The sequence below is a fragment of the Borostomias antarcticus genome (assembly GCF_949987555.1).
Source record: "Borostomias antarcticus genome assembly, chromosome: 22".
Classification (NCBI taxonomy): domain Eukaryota; kingdom Metazoa; phylum Chordata; class Actinopteri; order Stomiiformes; family Stomiidae; genus Borostomias; species Borostomias antarcticus.
The window spans coordinates 10,182,740-10,205,569 of NC_140255.1; the positions used below are offsets into that span (position 1 = coordinate 10,182,740).

Genomic DNA, 22,830 nt, shown 5'->3' on the forward strand with positions numbered 1-22,830 from the left:
AGGTTTGTGTGTGAAGAAAGGTCTTGATTGAAGCCGTCTACCCTCGTGATTATACTGTAATACTCAGTCTAATACATTTTGTCTCTACTGTCTAATAGCACAGTCACATCTCTCTCTCTCTCTCTCTCTCTCTCTCTCTATAGCACCCTCCATCTTTGTAATGTCTTAATAACAGTCATGTCTCGCTTTCTCTCTCTCTCGCTTTCTCTCTAGCGCCCTCCATCTCCTCTCTAATGGCTAATAGCAGACTAATGTCTCATCTTCACCCCGATAGTCTGCCCTCCTGATTAGATCTCACATTCATGGGGTCAGGCTGTGTATTACACTAGTTCAACCCTGAGCTCTCTGCTGGAAACTTGTGGTTTTTGTGTCTGGGTTTCATTGAAGTGGATCAATCACGGCCAGTTGTGTCTCATCCAGGTGTTTTCAGATCAGAGCTGCCGAAGGGAGAAGAGATGAGAAAAGGAGACATCTGAATTCAACCAGATCATTTGAGCACTTTTTGAGAATAATGTTGGGTCATCTCAATCGTCTAGACTGGCTTCCTTCGCTTCTACCCTCCTCTCTGACGGTAACCCATAGATGGCGCTGTTTCCATCCTCGGAGCTTTGTCCTGGTTGGTCCAGTGAGTGAGGAGGGGCAGACAGGCACTGACAGCTCTCCTTAATGTAGACATACTGTTACAGTCCACTAGGAAATGAGATGTACACGGCTTAATAGTCTGGACAGACATGTAGCTCTGTCACTGAGCAGTGACCTTGTAGATCAGCCGGCCACAGGCCAGAACACAGACACAGACCCTGACAGAGCTGAATAATGATACCGATGATGGAGACACGGAGCAATCATCCCTCCTGTCTCATCCCTCCCTCCTGCTGCTCTTTCTCTCTCAGTCGTTCTCTAGACTGATTATACTGATACTCTACTATAACTGCTGATAAGCTCTCCTCTCCTCCTCTCTCCTCTCCTCCTCTCCTCCTCTCCTCCTCTCTCCTCTCCTCCTCTCCTCCTCTCTCCTCTCCTCCTCTTCTCCTCTCTCCTATCCTCCTCTCTCCTCCCGTTCCCTTTCCTCGATGCTACTCTACCACTTTGGGACGACCTGGGTCGATGTTTCTGGCCGAGTTGGCCTTCATTTACATAGTGGACTGTCACTGTAATATAGTGATCCTGTGTGATACTTGTCCATCCATTGCTGGTTATGGCTACTTTTGACACATTGTCAAGCTCACCTACAGTATGATGTTTCTCTTTTCAACTGCATGCCAAGCAGGTATGAGGGTGTCTGATAATGTGCCTCTGGAAGGGGGGTGGTAATTAGGGTTAAGGGCTATAGTCATCTCCCTATAGTAACAACAGTTAACAGTAACTGTTAATAGTAACAGTTACTAACATCAGAAGACTTAGACTACACTGTGGCTACATTACTTCTGTAGGGAGTGGGGAGGCGGGGACGCCCCTCCAAGGCAATGGTTGGGGAAACACTGTACAGACTTATTTATAATAACAATAATGAGTGTTACCTGAGTCTTAAGCCTGGCTCATCTTCTACTGCTGCATTGCTGTCAGAGCCAACAGCGTTAGCATTAGCCGCTTTGCTAAAGCAGTCAAACACGCTGCACTGCTTCACATTTACCAAACGTGAAACTTGTGTTTACATAAGTTGCATTTAGCACCATCGGTAGATTTGGTGAAGTACTGTTTTGCCCTGTCCGCCACTATGCCTACTTCCTCAAGTGGCCTACTAGAGAGAGGCAAATAATAACAATGCAACGTCATCGTCTGTCACCAGCCGCTTGGTCATGATTAGGGGACGGAGGCCTGCTGTGTCGGCTGATGTATGAACACGGCTCCATGGATTTATGAAACCAACGTGTTAAATACCGATAGCAGCACCCTTTGTCTGTGAGCTTATCGATATTTCGGTACTGACCCAATGACGTACCGGTACCAAAAAATATCGGTTGCCGATACCCATCTCTACTCCTCTCTCCTCCTCCTCTCCTGTCCTCTCCCTCCTTGTCCTCTCCTCTCTCCTCCTCTCCTCTCCCATTCTCTCCTTTCCTCTGACCGTACACTAATGACAACTCCCTCTCTTTCTCTTTTGGGCCTCCTAATTAAAGCTGCTCTTCTGACTGTAGAAAGGCAGTGGTGTGTGTAGTTCCTGATTACCAAGGCCGTACAGAGACCTTTAGAGGTGCTCACATTTTTAAAAGGGCACAAATACCAAAATGTTATAACACCAACTACAGCATTACATAACCAGCCAAATTATAGCGTTAGCCTCCAATATGTGTTCAGATAATGTAACACAGAATCTTACAACAAACTGACGTGCTACACGCTCTATACGCCCTAGAATAGTTGTAAGGCTGTATGGCACTGTATGTATTGTTGCTGTAATGCAGTATATAATGAAGCAAATACAACATTCAGCTGCAGTTTATTTTTTACAGTACATCTGCCTTTTGATTTTTTTGGGGAACAGCTTAAACAGTAACAGATGTACCAACCCGATCTCACCCATCTGTGTACATATCGGCATCCATACATATGCCGATGTCAGCCTGATACCTGTGCCCACGTCTGACCCCGGTGTTAACATGGATGGAGCGAGTGTACACTGTGAATAGCTAGCTAGCTGGTATTCTAGCTCTAACGCTAGCTAGCTAAAGAACAGTAGCTGCCTGCTAAGAATGGTAGCTAGTTGATGTTCTCTATCACTCTGCTATCCGGTTTGCCACTAATGACCCACACCACTGCACTCTACAGTATATTCCTCTGTCACCTGGCCGTCCTTAGACACCCGTCGTGATATTCACTGGTTCATGCTTATTTACAAAACCCTCCTTGGTCATTCCCCCTCCTTACCTGTGTCATAACACCCGATCAGCTCACCATTTTCTGGTCAAAATTCCCAAAACAAACACCGCACTCGGTCGGTCATCATTCCGGGCCGCTGCAGCCAGTGACTGGAACAACTTACAAAAAACACTAAAACCGGACCGTCTTATCCCAAACTCAGTTTTCACGGACTCTATTATGCGGACTCTATTATGCGGACTCTATTATGTACATTCTCACTGACACTTGCAGCTGTTTCCTGGACTCCTAATATTCCCTAACTCTTCTGAGTTTGCCTGTTTACTGTTTCCTTCGTTATCTTGCAGCTGCTGCTGTTTCTTTTCTCGTGTCTGTCGCTTAATGCTTGTGTATGCTAGCTGTTCTCTCTCTGGTCCTGCCTGTTGTGGTGTGCTTGGAAAGTTTGATGTGTGCTTGCTCTTCTGCAGCTGCTGCTGCTGCTGCTTTGCCTGTGTGTGTTAGTGCTCAATGTTCTCCTGTTCTGCTGCTGCTCTCTAGTCCTTGGCTAGGTATTCCTTTTCACACACCCCTCCCCCCAACAGGCTTTTGCCTCTTGCCAGGCCACTATTGTAAATAAGAATGTGTTCTTAAGGGCTTGCCTGGTTAAATAAAGGTTCAATAAAAAAAGTTAGCTGACGGCTAACTATGGCTCATTCACCTCCATGTATTTCCAAACGCGAAAACAACGGCAGTGAAAAACAGTCAGAGTCTGGTAATGATGAGTTTGTAACCCCGATAGTGTATTCAGCCTGTTATTTTGACTATTTTGGTTCTTGAAGTGGTGTTTTTACAGTGAACTTTTAACATTGAAGTCAACGGGCACTTCCGCATCCGCACCCCCAATTACGTCAGACTGACCTGAAGTGAATAAGGTGAATTGACGTTGATTTCTCTCAAATAAGGATTGATGATCATTGAAGAATTATTCATGCTGTGCTGTATTGGGTAGTATTGCACTCTAGAAAGGATTTGGGCAGATGTATTGCACGGTGTCAACTTGTGTCATTTATATGCAGATTTAACGAGATCAGGCTGGATGTACAGAGCATCCAGATAACGTTCTATACATCACCTGCAAGCACACAATGTCCTCTACTGCTGTGCACTTAACTTCTTGTTGAAACAGTCAGAAGAAGGCTTCTCCGGAGGACTCGGTGTGTGTGTGTGTGTGTGTGTGCGTGCGTGTGTGCGTGTGTGCGTGCGTGTGTGCGTGTGTGCGTGTGTGCGTGTGTGTGTGCGTGTGCGCGCGCACGTCTGTCTCCCTCACTCTCATAATAGCCTAGTGATAACATCTGAATACCACATAGCCCTCTCTGCCAGTCCTGATAGCAACTGTCTCCTCTCGCTCTGCGTCTCTCCCTCTCCCTCTCTCTCTCTCTCTCTCTCTCTCCACTATCCCCTCTTCTCCATCTCTCTCATCCTCTACCTAAAATAGGAAATGTCTAAATTACACTTGCTAATGGGATGCAGCGGCGCTTTTCTCCATCTCCTCCCTTTCATCCTCTATCGGGGACTGAGCACATTTCATTTGATAGACAATACGAGTTGGAGTGTGTGAACTTCTGAAAAATTGAAGGAAGAGGGAGGGAGGGAGGGGTAGATAGACGTCTCCACTCCTCTCCCCTTCACTCCTCTCCTCGTCTCTCGTCCCCACTTCTCTCCTCCCCAGCCCCATCTTCTCCTCTCCTCTCTCCTCCCCTTCCCTCTCCTCCCCACTCCTCTCCTCTTCTCCTCCTCCTCCTCTTCCGGAAGGGCCCAGCTAACAGACGGGAACATGAATACTTAATATTGCCACTGCTCCACCATGCAGAGCCGTCTCTCTGCTGGCCACAGACACCAGAACCAGGCTCAGATGCCGACCTTCAAAGCGGCGTGGCTTCACAACCTCAGCTTCTCTGAACGCAGCCCGGAAGGAGCTTGGCTAGAGGGCCTTCTCTGCTTGTGTACATACTCTGTGTATGTGTCAGCATGCTGCACAAAGCCTCATGTGTGTTGTGTGTACAGTAGTTATGGGGTTTGTGTGCGTACAGTAGTCTCACTGATGTGTGTGTGTGTGTGTGTGTGTGTGTGTGTATTGTGTGTGTGACAGAGAGAGAGAGAAAGAGGGTTTGGAGGAGAAGCGTGTGTCTTCCACACTAAACGTTGGAATAATTGATTTGACCCAGTTTAACATTCACCATTAGTCATGCGCTGCATTAAATTGACGGCACAGAGGCAAACGTCTCTCTCACTCTGTCTCTCTCGCTCCCTCTCTCTTTATCCATCTTTCACTCTCACACTCTCTCTCACTCCATCCCCCCTCTCTCACTCCCCCTCCTCTCTCTTTCTCTCTCAGCAGTTGGAAGGGCCAACAGCTCTCAGACTATTAACACAATAACCAAAAAGTAATTAGATTGACTTTTTAATATGGCAGTCAATTAACGACACCATGACGACAGGCGGCAAGCGCCATGGAGCGAGGGAGGGAGGGAGGGAGGGAGGGGGGCTGGTTGGCTGGCGGGTGGGCAGAGGAGAGGGAGCACTCGTTTGTTCTCTTCTTCCCTTGCTCACATGGCGATTGAGCAGCATCTTTTCCCCCCGAGGAGCGAGACGGTTAAATGGCGAGGAGCAAAGCATGCTTGGCCCTGGCCGATGTTGGATGTGGCTGCTCGTAACACGCCAGACCTCGCCCGTGGAGAAATTTGCCTCTCTTGATTGGAGTGCAACTCAGGTCAAGGCTGGACCGGGGTCACATGATACGGTCTGTGTGCTAACTGGTGTGTTTGTAGATCTATTTACAAGCTGAATAAAACACTGACCAAACTATTGATGACATATAAATATTAGCCTGGTAAACCAGACTACCAGACAAATTAAAAAATAAAAAACTTTTTCACTATGAGTCTGGACTTTCAGCTGCCCAGAGCGATTTGAGTGGGCGGGTGTACTTGCCTTGACAGACAAACTCCTTCAGCCAGTCAGCAAAACAAAACATAGATTCTGTCAATCAGGTTTTTAGTCAGACGTTTTCAGTGGATAGTCTTACTGAAAACATAAATGGCTTGCTGGATTTAGTGGCACCGGCAAAGATCTGTAAGTGTCATCAAAAGAGCTAGACAACCTGGCTAAATGACGACCTATTAACTCTCAGAAAGAGCTGCAGGAAAGCTGAACGCCAGTTCAATTGAACGCCAGTTCAACTGAACGCCATGCTCTAGGCTGGTGGTGCACTATCAACTGGCTTGACAACCTGACCACCTACCAGTCTGGGATGGCTGCTGCGAAGAGAGCCTACTACTCTTCTCTGATGGTTAACAATAAGCACAATCCTAGACTTCTATTTGACACTGTTGCTAGGCTGACACAAGGCCATCAGCTAAATGGTTGTACTGAAATGTCCGCACATGATTTTTCAGACTATTTTGAGGATAGAGTAGAGGTTATTAGAGCCAGGATACCACAGTCATCTATCGGGGAATCAGATTGTGTTGCCACTTTCCTCTCTTATCCACAACAGGGCCTCTCTGAGTTTGAGTCCACCTCATTAGATGATCTGACTAAGGTTGTTATGGCATCTAGATCTACAACATGCTCCTTGGACCCCTTACCAGCCTGGGTTATTAAGGATCTATGGCCAACCTTGGGAGTCTATGTTTTATCTATTCTGAATTTATCACTCTCAAATGGAGTTTTCCCAGCCTGTTTCAAATCTGCTGTGGTCAAACCCTTGCTGAAGAAACCAGGCCTGGATCCAAATGCATTGGCAAATTATAGACCTGTTTCAAATCTGGCCTTTTTGTCAAAAGTCTTTGAAAAAGTGGTCTCAAAACAGCTCTTAGAATTCCTGTCTTCACATAATCTTTTTGAGCCACTTCAATCTGCGTTTAGGGCTAACCACTCTATGGAAACAGCACTCACAAAGGTGGTGAACGACCTGTTACTGGCTGCTGACTCAGGCTCAACATCTGTTCTTTTATTGCTGGACCTAAGCGCTGCTTTTGATACTGTGGATCATTGTATATTGCTGGATAGGCTTAGAAGCCTATGAAATAAGAGTTTCACTGGTTGAACTCTTATTTGTCTGATTGATCTCAACGTGTCCAACACAACAATGTGTTTTCTGCATCTCGACCAGTCAAGTACAGTATGGGGTCCCACAGGGGTCCGTGCTGGGCCCTCTGTTGTTTTCACTGTACCTGGCACCATTGTGTCAGATCTTGCGTTCTTTTGGGGTTGTTTATCATTGCTATGCCGACGACCTACAATTGTATCTGCCTATTGTATCAGGAAATGTTTCAGACTTAGCTAGGCTTAAGGCCTGCCTGGCTGCTGTAAAGAACGGGCTGTCAGCTAACTTCCTTCTGTTAAACGAAATCAAGACTGAGATGATGGTTATCGGTGCGGCAAGACTGAATAATCTGAATAATCAACCTGTCCTGACCTTAGATGACTGTGTGATTCAGTGCAAGGACGGAGTTAGAAATCTAGGTGTTATCTTTGATCAAACTCTTGTATTCGATTCTTATGTCAAGGAGGTGACCAAAATTGGCTTCTTTCATCTCAGGAGAATCGCCAAGATTAGATCACTCTTGTCATCTGAAGATTCAGAAGTGCTTATTCATTCTTTTGTGACCTCCCGTTTGGACTATTGTAACACCCTTCTGTCAGGCTTGCCTAAGAAGAGTTTCCATGGTCTACAAATGGTCCAAATGGTCCAGAATGCTGCAGCTCACATTCTGACTGGGTCAACCAAATATGATCACATCTCACCAGTGCTTGCTGCCCTTCATTGGCTCCCGGTTCATGTTAGAGCAGACTTTAGGATGTTGCTGCTACAGTAGTGCCATCCTACTGTACCTGAAGGACCTTTTGATCCCATATGTCCCCTCAAGGCCATTGCGCTCCCAGGGGACTGGTCTGTTGACTGTCCCCAAAGTCAAAAAGAAGACGGTGGGTGAGTGGGCTTTTTCTTTCCGCGCACCAACCCTCTGGAACCATCTTCCAATTGACATTAGACAGGCTTGCTCAGTGGAGATGTTTAAGGCTAAGCTACCACCTGTTTTCTGTTTTCTGTATATGTGTCTTACCAAGTGTGTTGTGTTGTTTTATTTATATTGTGTTTTTATTGAGTGTTGTGTTGTTTTTTAATGTTGAGTGTTTACACTTGCCTTTTTAGCTGCTCTGTAAAGCACTTTGATTGAAAGCGCTGTATAAATACAATTATTATTATTATTATTATTATTAAAGAACAGCAAAAATGTATTTTATGTTTTATTTAATAATAATAATAATAATAATAACTCTGTTGTACTACTAGCAGACTCCTGTATTTCACATCATCATCTACGGGAACCAATCAGGGACTGGGGGCGGAACAGCAGTTAAAAAACATCAGTCTCCTGATTGGTGCCTCATTTTCTGGGAAAACAAATTGCTCTGGGTGGCTGAAAGTCCAGACTCACTGTGAAAACGTCAAAAACACATATTAATATAAGTCTGGTTTACCAGGCTGTATCAAACACGTTGTATTAAGTCTGTGCTGAGTTGATTAAATATAGACAATACCAGATTCACAAAGCTGCTCTGAATTCAGCATGGACCTCAGAGGGTTAACACCGGCTGTGTTTATATGCTGACGTCTGAAGGGAGAGTCATGTGACGTGTTCATCCTCTTACTTGGATCAGTGTTATCAGTTGTGTGTGTGTGTGTGTGTGTGTGTGTGTGTTTCTGAGAGAGCAGGTACCTAGTACTAGCGTAACATTGAAAGATGGACCAGGTCTGAGAGGCAGGGAGGGAGGGAGGGAGGGAGAGAGTGAGAGAGTGAGAGAGAGAGGGGCCTACTGAGCAGTTTGCAAATGTGTTTTTGTGAAAGTATTAGAGGGAGTGTGTGTGTCTGTGAATGCATAATAGCTGAGTTTTAATAGGTTACAGAAGCGTGAGCTCAGATGTTGTTCCGTGCAGACATTTTTGGGTCAACGTTTTTTTCCAAAGTCTTCTAAATAAATTGCTTTGATCATGAGAATAATGAGGTTTCCCCTATTCCATCATACACATGTACAGCCAGCCAGCCACACACACACGCACGCACGCACACACACACACACACACACACACACACACACACACACACACACACACAAGCCTCCCAGGTGTATAACAGGACAGAGCAGTTTCAGGTCAGAAATACAGGAGACATATTTCTCCTAGCAAACGCGGCACTGTAAGAGGAACCGTTCTCTTGCAAACACACCTGTTCTGTTGTCTACAGTATATATATATATATATATGTATATATCTCCGAGGGAGACAGCCTATATCAGGAACTCCCCCGCCTGATACAGACTGTTTGGATTAGAATCTGTCTGGGACTCATAGAAACCTAATTTAGCTGCTTTCCTAATCTTCTCACCGCAGAGCTGTGCTCAGACTGGGCCGTGAGATGGAGCTTTCTCTTGAGGCGTGAATAATCTTTTTTCGTTAACTTCGCTGCTCCTCAGATAGTGTGTCTGGCAGACAGAGATGAGATCAAGCCACGCCGGAGCAGGAGGTCATTCAGTAAATGGCGGCTCTGGAAGGACCCAAATAAATGTCCCACATTCTGCCTGTGTTCTGGTTCCTCTGGTCGTTCAGCGGGTCTCCAGCTGCTTAGTGAGAGAAGTATGTTGTTTGCGAACACACACACACACACACACACACACACACACACACGCTCGCACGCAGTCACACTCAAACCAGTGAAACACCACTTGTATCTAGAGGGGAGGAGGGGCTCATAGCGTCTCTATCGGAATTACAACGGGTGCACTTCCACCTCTCATGTCTCTCTCTCCCTCTCTCTTAATACTTACCTGGCAGGGGTGATGCCATCGGGACGAAGGTGGTTCACACCCAGGGCGAGGCTCAGCCGTTGCCCTCCGGCCTATCCCTAACCCCCGGGAATTTCCCAATTGTGGAAATCTTGATTTGTGGAAGTGGAGGGGGACTGTGTTCGCACTCTCTTTATTTTTTTAAACAGTTTCCCCTCGGGGATTGATAAAGTCCCTGTCTATCTAATCTCTACCACTCTCTCCCCCTCTCTCTCCGTCTTTCTCTCTCTTCCCCGCTCTCTCTTTTGCTACCTCTTCCCCTCTTTCTTTCTCTCTGTCTACCTCCCTCTCTCTCTCTCTCTCTCTCTCTCAATTCAATTCAAACCTTTATTTCGCCAGGGGAAACCCGTTGGGGTCTCATTCACACTGGTGCCCTGGTTACAGCATTGTTGTTGTGAACAATACAATACTGCAAATAAGCAATATAGTCATAAAAAGCAAACAAATACAATCATAAAAACAGCACAACAACAATATACAACAGTGCATAGAGATTAAACATTATGATTTAACTAGAACAAGCACACCATCTAATCACAATCTCATTAAATGTTATTACCGACAGCGCAGGGTGAGAAGTTATGTTTTTCGGTGGTGTGTGTGTGCGTTCATTAGTAGGATTATGCAAAAATTACTGGAGCGATTTTCACAAAACTCGGTGGAAGGGTGTAGCATGGTCCAACTCAGAACCCATTACCCAAACACGGCTGCCATTCACTTCCATTCATTTTTTGAACCAGGATTACGCAAAGACATACATGCCCGAATTTCATAAAACTCGGTGAAGGGGTGTAGCATGGGCCAATTTTGGAGCGGATCCGAATCACAGGTCGGGTCCACGGGCCGCCCAAACACAGCCGGACTGCCAATTCATCTCCATTCATTTTTTGGACTAGGATTACACAAAAAATACCAGACTGCTTTTCATGAAACTCGGTGGAGGGTGTAGCTTGTCTCTTGTAAATTGTGGCGTGCACAGAGCCACGAAATGCATTCAGGGGAGGAGGTCTGTGCTCTCTGCACCATTTCTAGTATATCAATTGTTTAAAATCACCCATTGAGACTAAGGTACTGTACTTTATCTAGTTTAAGAGTGTCTTGCATCTCATTCCATAGCAGTTTTCCCTAGCTCAGTTCTAACTCGAGGGACCTCAAGAACCAACCAGTCTTGGGACCTTTTCTGGTAATGTCCAGAGTGCCATGTGATGAGTGAGGTCAGGTAACTAGTAGTTTTTGTAAGATCGCTTTTTAAACATACAGGTACAAATGCTGTATTCTCCTAGCGGACAGGGACACCACCCCCCCACTGACTGATACAGGTTACAATAGTGTGTTCTAAAATTATCACCTCTAATAAAATTAAGTGCTGAGTGATAAACCATGTCAAGCTGTTTTAAAATGGTAGGGCCTGCGTGCATATATGTCACCATAGTCCAGAACTGACAGGAAGATTGACGGTATTAAAAGTGTCCTATATTCATGCAAGAAACTTGGTTCATTTCTATACAAGAACCCACACAAGAAGTTTCACTCAGCTTTTTCGCTGCGACCAGCAGCTCTATAGATTGGTCGCTCGGTTGGTCGCTCGGTCGGTCATTCGGTTGGTCATTCGGTCGGTCTGTCATTCGGTCGGTCTGTCATTCGGTCGGTCGGTCATTCGGTCTGTCATTCGGTCGGTCTGTCATTCGGTCGGTCGGTCATTCGGTCGGTCGGTCATTCGGTTGGTCGGTCATTCGGTCGGTCGGTCATTCGGTCGGTCGGTCGGTCGGTTGGTCATTCGGTCGGTCGGTCATTCGGTTGGTCATTCGGTCGGTCGGCCGGTCCACAGAGCTTTTCCTGGATGACCCAGACGTCAACAGCCTGTCTGGTCCTGACGTTGAACGATAGTGACCAAAGCCCAGCCTCGCTTAGCCAATGCTCATTTTGGCTCAGGCGAGTCACAGGCCGACTGTAGACGTCACAGGGTCCTGCTGCGACAACGCGAGCCCTACGTCCGTCAGCGCCGCGACCCACTCTCAGCATCAGCAGACTGATCAATAACCTGGCTCTCATGGTACCGCTCTGCAGTGTCACACCTGTCACATACACGTGCGCGCACACACACACACACACACACACACACACACACACACACTCATGTGCAAATGTACAAACACACCCGCAGGCACCCACAGCGCATTGATTGTTGTCACCAGAGCGTGGAGAATGGCCATTTCCAAGCCTGCTGCCACTTGGTGTCCCACACTGTAAAATGGCTTGGAATTGAACTCTTTATCGGCTGTTTTCCTGGGCTGTGTGCCTTATCTGTACAACCCACCCACCTGCTGCTTTAACACATATTGTGCATGAAAAAGAGCTGTGTGAGTGTGTGTGTGTGTGTGTGTTATCTGTATAACCCGCCCACCCGCTGCCTGTTGTGACATATATTAAGCACGAGAAATTCCCCATAATACAGTACCATACTGTATGGTACAGTACAGTCTGTCTGAGCACCAGCTCTTCTTTCTGGTTTCATGATCAAATCACGTCGGCACCAGATCACCATCTGTTTCCTGTGTGAACCAGACTCCAGGCCTTGGTCCACCACTCAGCCTCGTTCCGACTGGTCAGAGAGTCCCATCTGACCTTCGTACTTTCAATTTGGATTAATATTAATATTAATTAATATTAATACGTTCATCCCATCCCAAACCGTATGTACTGTAAATCCTGTCCCCATGCAGCGTTCCTCCTCCCCTTCACGCCCCCGCCAGCTACATGCTCCTGGGAGGACTCATATTGACCAGGGTCCATGGGCTTCCGTGTTTGTTCTGTTTCTTCCTTTTCATCCATCTGCGCGTGTGTGTGCGTGTGTGTGTGTGCGTGTGTGCGTGTGTGTGTGCGTGTGTGTGTGCGTGCGTGATGTGTTTTCTGTGCCATTTCACGTCTGTGGATCAGATTTGCCTACTGCTGCAATTTGGGATCATCAGTGCAGACGAGGCACAGACTGATAGATAAGACACACACACCGACACACGCACACACACACACCGACACACACACACACACCGACACAGTACTGTACGAACGATACACACACACACTCTTTGACACACAGCCTGTTGTAATCGAGGGGGAGATGCAGGAAGCCAACTGTGTGGTGTGTGACTGGAAAATGAAGGAAGATTGCTATCTGATAACTACATGTTAATTAACTCTGCAGCTCGTGCCTTTTCCTCACGGAGGCCTCGCTATGCTTGTGTGTGTGTGTGTGTGTGTGTGTGTGTGGATTTACCCTTGTACTTCCACACTTAAAATTCCGGAATCCCTAATGTGTGTGTGCGTGCGCGCGTGTGTGTGTGTTTGTGTTTATCCGTGTTCTGTTTATTCTCTATCATTCTCTGCCAATGCTCTCATTGATATGCACGGCGGGGGCCCCACAATTCCAGCTCTTACAACATTTATGAATTTGTGAGCGAGCGCCATGGCAGACACATTACATTTGACCACTGTGCTGTGGAGCAAGCCGGCGTGGAAAGAGAAAGTTTCTCAGGGAATGAAGATTTACGAGAGAGGATTCTAACCAGGGGCAATGTCAGAGGCCAGCCAGGCGGAGTGTGGGTACACTGGTATCAGTCTCAGTCAGTGAAGAGCACGTCACGCCTGTTGTGGTGATGCCAGGCTGTGTAATATTTAGACGCCGATGGCTTCCCCTTGCTTTAGCTACACGGCTGCATGAATTAGAGCTGGCTATAGCCTTTCTAGGGCAGACGGGCGTGCGCACGCACACATACACACACACACACACTTGCATTCTGGCACATGCAGAGAGAGAGAGCGAGAGAGAGACATCCAGAGACACACACATACTCACACAGTATGTCTGTTGGAGGTATTCTTGGCTAGGTCTGAGTCGTGGACATCCTGTTGATGCACATCCACGTCTTTGGGGCAGAAGAGCACTGCCAAACGTGGGAGAGAGAGACAGACAGACAGAGAGAAAGGGGCTTTAGATGCTGGTTGTTCTACGGTTGTTAGAACATCGAATTTTCTCTTCTTTTGTGTTATGCCGGGTGCAGACTAGAGGATTTTCAAATCTTAACCGATTTTATAAACGTGGGAGACCACGGACATAACGATCAGATTAACCGATTTTTTTTATATTTTAATCGTAAGAATGCGCACTCCACGATTCAGTCAAGACGCAGGACCGCACACTACACGATTTCAGAGTGCCGATTCATACCAGGGAAATGCGATCTCATTGGCTATTAGGGCTGGGTATCGGTACTCGATACCTTGTAGAACTGGATCGAAACAAACTGATACCAAGTAGCATCGAAACGTCTTCAGTCCAACCAGTACTTCATTCGATCCTTTTTGTATTGAGATCTAGGAAAAAAAGACGTAATATGGTCCAATCACCGCAAGCGTTCTTCAATTTAATGCGACGCCTGATTGGCACGTTATGGCAGACAGCTACAACCCGTCTGGTAAAATCAAGCCCCCAGGATCTGAAATCTAAAGTGAAGGCCTATTGAACCGCGCCATCTTGGCTAGATTTGTAGTCATTTTGCTATTTCCGGTGACTTTTGTACTTGCGCAGTTGTGCTTTTCTGTCCGACGCGCGTCCACGCACGTTCCCGGCTCTCCCCGCTTTGATTTAGCAATGAAAACCGGCTTGTATATTAACCTGTTTTTGTAAAATATATCCATTGGAGAAATTATTTTTTCATCCAGGCATCTTAGTTTAAACAGGTTAAATATAACTGATCATGTTTTGTTTGCTAGTAGATGGTATTCATTCCGTTCGCGATAACGTAATGCAGCCAGGCTAAATTCCTCCACGGAGCCAGTGACCGGCGAGTTGAAGAGCTTCACTCCCCGCCAGCAGGAGCTTTGGCCGCGGCTACCGCATCTCGGATAACCGGCTGAGTTCGTGGCTGCTATTTCACATTCGCCCTTGATCAATCCCAATACCGATCCATGGTAATAATGAATCAATCGTTCAGATCGGCAGTGCTGCATGCATGTTACAACATCATTGTTAGCTTTATTAACATAACCATAGCCTACATTTATCTCTCTAACGTTAGGCTATCCATCTTACACCAGTCGGCCATTCCATAGCTAGAAGCGGTGCCAACGTTGACCGTGGACGCGCGTAGGACAGAAGTACAACTGCGCAAGTACAAAAGTCACCGGAAGGCCAGAAAAGCACAACTGCGCAAGTACAAAAGTCACCGGAAATGGTCAAATGACTACAAATTTGCCAAGATGGCGCGGTTCAATAGGGCTTCATTGTTGATAGCGGTCAGTGAATGGAGTGGCTGTATCCAGTTCTATTAATACATCCATGGGTAAAATCGACTGCAACTGCGAGTTGTTGACACAGTTTAGCACGCTGAGATAATGCCACCAAAACGCTCAAAGGTATGGTTATACTACACGCCTATGGCGTATGGTAAAAATAAATGCATAAAAACGCGGATTTCCCCCATTACCTAGCTAGCTAGCATTAGCAACCCTACTGTAATGCTTAGTGCATTGGTTACTTAGTGTTAGTTTTAACTTCTGTAGCAGCGAAATGTGTTTAGGCTAATGTTATTAACTAATGTTATGCTTAATGTTAAGACCCCCCTAGGCCTACTACCACCACAACTGCTACTGCTGATGTTGCCACCCCCAGCAGCAGCCATTAGCTGCAAGGTCACAGATGACTAAAAAAATGTGTAGTCACTGTCAGTAGTTATATTGTAATAAATGGAGTTTTAAACACTTTCAAAATGTATTCTTGTAAAAATTATTTGAATGTGGGAGGATTGATGACATTTTACACAACTGAATGCTCCCATTCACATGACGGTTATGGAATGGAAAAAATGCTAAAAAGAAATTCAAAGTATCGATTGAAGTATTCAATTGGTATCGGTATCACTTTAAGGGTACTGGTATTGGTACTGGTTAGGGTAGGATTTTGGTCCCTGTGTAGATGTGGTGATATGTGCTGTATAGGATTCTGTCCCCCTGTGTAGATGTGGTGATGGGTGGAGTTTAGGATTCTGTCCCCCTGTGTAGATGTGGTGATGGGTGGAGGGTAGGATTTTGTCCCCCTGTGTAGATGTGGAGATGGGTGGAGTGTAGGATTCTGTCCCCCTGTGTAGATGTGGAGATGGGTGGAGTGTAGGATTCTGCCCCCCTGTGTAGAAGTGTTGATAGGTGGAGTGGTGGATTCTGCTCCCTGTGTAGATGTGGAGATGGGTGGGGTGATGGATTCTGCTCCCTGTGTAGATGTGGTGATGATGGGTGGAGGGTAGGATTCGGCCCCCTAATGTAGATGTGGAGATGGGTGGAGTGATGGATTCTGCTCCCTGTGTAGATGTGGTGATTATGGGTGGAGGGTAGGATTCTGCCCGCCTGTGTAGATGTGGTGATTATGGGTGGAGGGTAGGATTCGGCCCCCTAATGTAGATGTGTATATAAGTGGTGATGATGGGTGCTGTGAAGGATTCTACCCCCCGGTGTAGATGTGGTGATAGGTGATGTGTTGGATTCTGCTCCCTCTACAGATCCAGTGAGATTCACTCTAGCTTATTCTCCCCCCAAACACACACACACACACACACACACACACACACACACACACACACACACTCACACACACACACACACACACACACACACACACACACACACACACACACACACACACACACACACACACACACACACACACACTCCCTGAAGAGGCTGATTATTAGTGTGCCATACTCTGAGGGAGATCTGCCCAGTCAACTGGAAACTGAGGATGTCTGGGAATGCTGGAACAGTATAGCTGTGCTCCACAGACAGACACACACACACACACACACACACACACACACACACACACACACACACACACACACACACACACACACACCTTGCAGACAGACAGCTGCTCATGATTACTGCTCGGTTAGTTCAGTTACAGACCAGCTGCCTTCTCAATTTCTTAAAGTTTGTAACATCTGTCTCTGCCTATCCTTTCTCTCTCTCTCTCTCTCTCTCTCTCTCTCTCTCTCTCTCTCTCTCTCTCTCTCTTTCTCTCTCTCTCTCTCTCTCTCCCTCTCCCTCTATCTCCCTCTCTCTCTCTTTTACCCATCTCCCTTTTTGTCACACACACAAGCGCGTTTGCTCAGCTATATATTATGCGGTGTTGTTCCGTTATTAAGAGCCTTTCACTCTCAGGTACTCTAACAGGAAGTTCAGTTTGAGGGAAAGACTCAGAGCCGAGGCCAATTGGTGGCACGGAGGGAAAGCAGCTGTCAACAATCCTGCTTACGTAGTGTGTGTGTGTGTGTGTGTGTGTGTGTGTGTGTGTGTGTGTGTGTGTGTGTTAGATGTAAAGACTATTAGCCTGCAGGGAGATAAGCAGGAGGTTGCCATGGCAGAGGGCCCAGTGCACCTTTATAAGGACTGTGCGTGTGCGTGTGCGTGAGAGAGAGAGAGAGAGAGAGAGAGAGAGAGAGAGAGAGTGTGGGGTGTGGGGGTGAGACAGAGAGAGGGAGAGAGATTGTGTTTTGTAACTTTAGCTGTGTGTGATGTCAAGCTGATTGACTTCATCCCCTCCGCCCTCTCCTGGCAGCGCTCCGTTCTCCTGCTGCTCCAGACGGTCACGATGGTTCCTGCTGGGTTCAGCGCCACGGTCCTGACGACCCCCAGCTCTCATTCAGTCAATACCTTCCCTCTGCATGTCTAGACACAATCTCATTTACAGGAAAGGGATATTTATACGGTCTTTGTTTAAACGCACACACACACGCGCGCTCGGACACACACACACACACACTGTGGCATATTGTTTTTATGTTCAGTGGATATTTATTTATTATTATTAACCTTTATTTATACAGGTAGATCAATTAAGAACAAATTGTCATTTGCAATGACAACCTGTGCAAATTTAAGTGTGTGTGTGTGTGTGTGTGTGTGTGTGCGGGGGGGTTACAATAACCTAGGCTGTTATACAAAATCACCAAACACATAAAAAGTTAATCAGTTAATCTTGGAAAATCTGTTTTAAACGGCAATTCTCCAGTCAACTGTTTCCAGTCCTTGCCAAACTTACGGGCTACCGATGTCGGGCTGGCAGCAGGCGCTAAAGCATCGCTACACATCAGCTCCAGCCAGAGGAGAGGGAGGGAGAGGGGGGGCGTAGCGCACATCATCCACCACTACCAGTGTGAAGCACACCCCTGGGTGAAGCCCGGCCGCCCGTAGGCACTAAAGCAATCACCACACCTGTACTAGCGCCACAGCGGAGAGTTATCTGCTCCGAGAGCTCTTCTGCCTCTAGAACATCCTGGTCACTGTCAGCAAAAACCGAACCCTGAAAAATCTGCAGCGATGGCTATTTGCATCTTTTGAAAACGCTTCAAGAATGCCACGACAGAAATCACCCAAAGTAACCCTGTTATAACTGTCGATCCAAAACCACATATAAAATTGTTTGTAGTTCCTACACCTGATTTGGATTTAAATACCCTCAAATTAAAAGACTAATCGAAAGTCTTCACTTAAAGCATATCTTGATTGTTTCATTTCATATCCATTGTGGTGATGTACAAAGGAGGTGTAAACTGTGTCAATGTCCAAATATTTATGGACCTTACTGTACTTGTAAATAATGAAAATGTGCAAATACACACTAAAAGAATTGAACTTAGAGAGAGCCCAACTGCCATTTGGCGCCATGGCACTATGCAATAATTCTCTCTTCTCTCCTCAGTTATATTCCGTGTGTTACTAGTGTGTGTGTGTGTGTTTATTTGTCTGGGACCCGATATATAAACCGTGAATTCACTTTCCCGGGAGTTAGGAAAACCATCCTTCAGCCTCCCCCCATGACAGCCGGCGAGTCCAAACTCCCTCTAACTCGGCCATGTCTCCTCCCTTCCAACCTGATTAGAGCGTGTTGGGGCTGTTGATATGGCGTGCGCGAGCGCTGAGGGCTTAGCCCTGACCTCGTTAACCAACCAGCCCCGTAATGATGAAGCACCTACAGTACAGAACCGCCAGCATGTCTGTGTGGTAAGAGCTGAGAGACAAACTGGTGTGAAGTTTGAGAAACTTGTCTTCAGAAAGTGAATCAGTGTGAGACTGCAATTAAAGAAAGTGGCTCCCAGAAATAGTGTTCTTTACCGGCTGCTGTAATCCTTCTGGCTGCTCTCTTCTCTTCTCTTCCAGACGAAGTGTATATAAGATAGCCAGGAGATGGTGTGTGTGTGTGCGTGTGTGTGCGTACGTGTGTGTGTTTGATTGTGCGAGCGTGTGTGAGTGCATACGTGTATGTGCGTGCGTACTGTATATGAGTGTGTGTGTGTGTGTGTGTGTGTGTGTGTGAGAGTGAGTGAGTGCATACACTGTGTATGTGTGTGCGTGTGTGTATGTGTGTGTGAGAGAGAGAGAGTGTGTTTGTCTATGTGTGGGTGTGTGAGAGAGAGAGAGTGTGTGTGTGTGTGTGTGTGTGTGTGTGTAAGAGAGTGTGTATGTGTGTGTGAGTATGAGAGAGAGCGTGTGTGTTTGTGTGTGTGTGAGTATGAGAGAGAGAGAGAGCGTGTGTGTGTGAGTATGAGAGAGAGAGAGAGCGTGTGTGTGTGTGAGTATGAGAGAGAGAGAGAGAGAGATAAGAGAGAGAGAGTGTGTGTGTGTGTGTGTGTGTGTGTGTGTGTCTGGTCTTTGACTACTGTCTCTGGCAGACAATTAGAGCACATCCACCATCAAAGGACAGCAGGTTTTGAGCCTCATGCACATCTCATGGGGATCTACTCCTGTGGGGTTGCAGGCATCACAGTAGGGAAGAACAATCATGGTGTGTGTGGGTGTGTGTATGTGTGCGCCCGTGTGTGTTGTTGTTATTGCTTTTGGCGTCACAAGCACATTGCTCATTATTCCCCAAATAACAGTATTTTTCCTGCCCCCCCCCCCCCTCTCTCTCCTCCCCCCAGCTCTGCCCATGCTCAGGCCTAGTGAGGACCCTAGCCCGGCCCCCCAGACCAAGTCCATGGGTGACATAGAAGAGCTGGCCGCCAGCTACGAACGCAAACTCATTGAGGTGGGTACCACTGTTTCTGCCTCTCTCTGCCTGTCTGTCTTTCTTTCTGCCTCTCTCTCCCTGCCTGTCTATCTCTCTGTCTGTCTTTCTGCCTCTCTCTGCCTGTCTGCATATATGCATATCTGTCTGTCTGCCTGTCTGTTTGTCCTTCCTGGCCATCTAAACATTCAGGTCCACCACCTCCGTCAGCAGGAACACACCGTGCCTTTATTCTGACAAAGCTGCTGACGAAGCTGCTGAATGAATTATTCTACACATGCTTTTATGTTTCTGTAATAAGAGATAATTCCGCTTGTGTTTGGGAAACACTCCCCTCTCACTTATTGATGCGCACACGCGCGCGCATCTATGTATATTTCATGGAGTCTGTTTGTGCTCATTTGCTCACGTCTGTCTCGCTGGGGCTCAACTCCAACAGGCCGCCATGGAACCCCCAGTTCAACGCCTTGATAGCTTTATTTAAATGTTTCTGTCAAACAGTGTGCTCTGTCTTTTGTCCTCGTCGTCGTGGGACAGATGTGTCTTGCCCGGCTGAGCTCTTTGGGAGCTAACTTAGCTAACGGAAGCAAGGGGAAGGGTGGGGCAGGGTGGCTAGAACCGATGGCCGCCGGCTAGGGATGCCCTTGTTATCGTTGTGATCATTGTGTTTTTTCTGTATTGTTTATGCATTTTCTGGGTATGGCCGATTTTGGTAGCTAGGCAGCAAAATGGGCTGCGCTGCAGCAGAATTGACGGATGACTTAGTGTCATTTTGTTTGGTCCGCTGTCCAATGGTGGGAGAGTGGATGTGAAATGTCATTTATTCATAACCAGCAACAGAGATACTGTGGCCTCACTGAGCCCCTTCATCTCTCTCCAGGGCCTGTGGTCTGACAGAAAGTTCCAGAATGTTATTCGCCTCCACTGTAATCACATTTATAGAATGTCACACTTATGTAATTCGCCGTCTGAAAAGCAGTGTGTGTTTCTTTGTGTGTGTGTGTTTGTGAGAGAGAGAGATAGAGAGAGTGTGTGTGTCTGTGTGCGTGTGTGTGCCTCTGAAACAAGTGTGTGCACGCGTGTGTCTCTCTGGAACAAGTGTGTGCTTGTGTGTGCGTGCCAGAAGATAATCGATGTTCCTTCAGGGTCAGTTGCTGGCTCTCCTTGTGACAGGACGCCGGCTGTCATCCTCCTCCGATTAAACTCCGCTCCGCTCCCCCCCCTCACGCTCTGCACCACCCCTCTCTCTCCCTCGTTCTCGCTCCCTCCCTCCCTCCCTCAATCTCCCTCCTTTCTTCCCTACAGAATCTCCCTCTCCCCCTAGCTTTCAGCCTCTCCCTCTCTCCCTCCTCCTCCCTCTCTCCCTCCTCCTCCCTCTCTCCCTCCTCCCCTCCCTCCTCTTCCCTCTCTCCCTCCTCCCCTCCCTGCTCCTCCCACCCCACTCCTCTGTTATCAGCAGGTTGAACGTCCGTCTTCCCGCCGTTCGCTCCGCCGCCTCGGAACGTTCTAGTGGAGAACCGCGCCCCAGAATCTCATGGCGGTCGGGTTCTGCGGGCTCGGAACCCCCGGGTGGGCGGGGAAGGCTATCGGGCCGCGGATGCCATAACACGCCTGGCTAGGCCCTCATCGGAGTGTGCGCGCGTCCGGGGAGCGTTATGGCTCAACATGGCCCCCGACAGAGCTTCTGGTTAGAGAGTGAAGAAAGAAAGAGCAGAGATTGAGGGTAAGAGAGAGAGGGAGAGAGAGAGGGAGAGAGAGAGAGAGAGAGGGAGAGAGAGAGGGAGGGAGAGAGAGAGAGGGAGAGAGAGAGGGAGGGAGAGAGAGAGAGAGAGGGAGAGAGAGAGAGAGAGAGAGAGAGATGTGGGTCGAGGGTTCCTGTGGGATCCCAGGATCTTCCCTTTGATCTCATCTCTCATTTATTATCCAGCAGCAATAACAACCACGCACACACACACACGCGCGCACAGACGCGCAAACACTGCACTACACGCTCTCCATGTTCACAACAGATACAGCAACCATCACACATTTCTGTGCCCGTTTACCATTTTCTCTCACGCTCTCTCTCTCTCTCTCTTTGTCTGTCTCGCCCTGTCTTTCTCTGCCTGTCTTTGTCTCGCTGTCTTTACCTCACCCTCTCCCTCTGTCTCTTTCGATCTCTTTCTCTCTCTCACCGTCTCTCACGTAGAACAGCCAGAGAGGTCCCCAATTAGCCCCCCTCCTGTCCCATTCTGTGCCACCCTGCCTGTGCGTGTCATTTCCTGTTTGTAGGCAGCTAAACTGAGTCAGTGAGACAGAGCGACAGTGTGTACTCAGACACTGGCACACCAGCCTCCATGCATTTCCATTCCACCATCCCTCCTTCTCCCTCCCTCCCTCCCTCCCTCCATCACAGTCATCCATCCCTCCTCTCTAATCCTCTCTCTTACTCTCATCCTGTCCCACTCTTCTCTCTCTCCTCTCTCTTCCTCCCTCTCCTCTACCCTCTCTTCCTCTCCCTCCTCTCTCCTCTCTCTCTCTCCCTCTCCCTCTCTCTCTCCTCTCTCTCTCTCCCCCTCCCTCTCTCTCTCCTCTCCTCTCTCTCTCTCTCTCCCCTCTCCTCTCTGTCTCCTCTTCTCTCTCTGCTTCAGTCTTGAGAGTGCTTTCACATCCAGTTTGGGCAGCTAGTTCAGGTCTACCATGCTGAGACGAGACTTCTCTAGTCAGGCGAACTCAAAATCTGCTTGGCTCAGCTCAGCAGCTCAACCTGAGAGACAGAGAGAATGAGGGGATGAGAGAGAGAGAGAGAGAGAGGGATGGGGTCGGACAAGGATAGAAACAGAAGGAGGTTGTTTGTGTGTGTGTGTGTGTGTGTGTGTGTGTGTGTGTGTGTGTGTGGGTGAGGTAGAGAGAGAGAGAGAGAGAGCTGCAGCATCTCTGTATCATAATCATGCTCCCCAGGCTTACCTAGCTTAGAAGAAGAGAAGAGAAGTCACACAGCGCACCCAAACACACACGTGCAATGGGTGACGCATGGGAACACACACACGCACACACACATTTAGGGTCGCCGATGAAATGTCTCTCTGCGT

The 22,830-nt window shown here is 47.5% G+C and overlaps 1 protein-coding gene across 1 annotated transcript in view; it reads left to right on the forward strand.

Annotated features, from left to right (window-relative positions):
- snx29 (sorting nexin 29) overlaps positions 1 to 22,830 on the forward strand; it is an 81,880-nt gene that overhangs the window by 31,350 nt on the left and 27,700 nt on the right. The window contains exon 15 of the mRNA XM_084456049.1: positions 19,674 to 19,780. Within this exon, the coding sequence (XP_084312175.1) occupies positions 19,674 to 19,780 (107 nt within the window). The remainder of the gene's footprint in view (positions 1 to 19,673; positions 19,781 to 22,830) is intronic.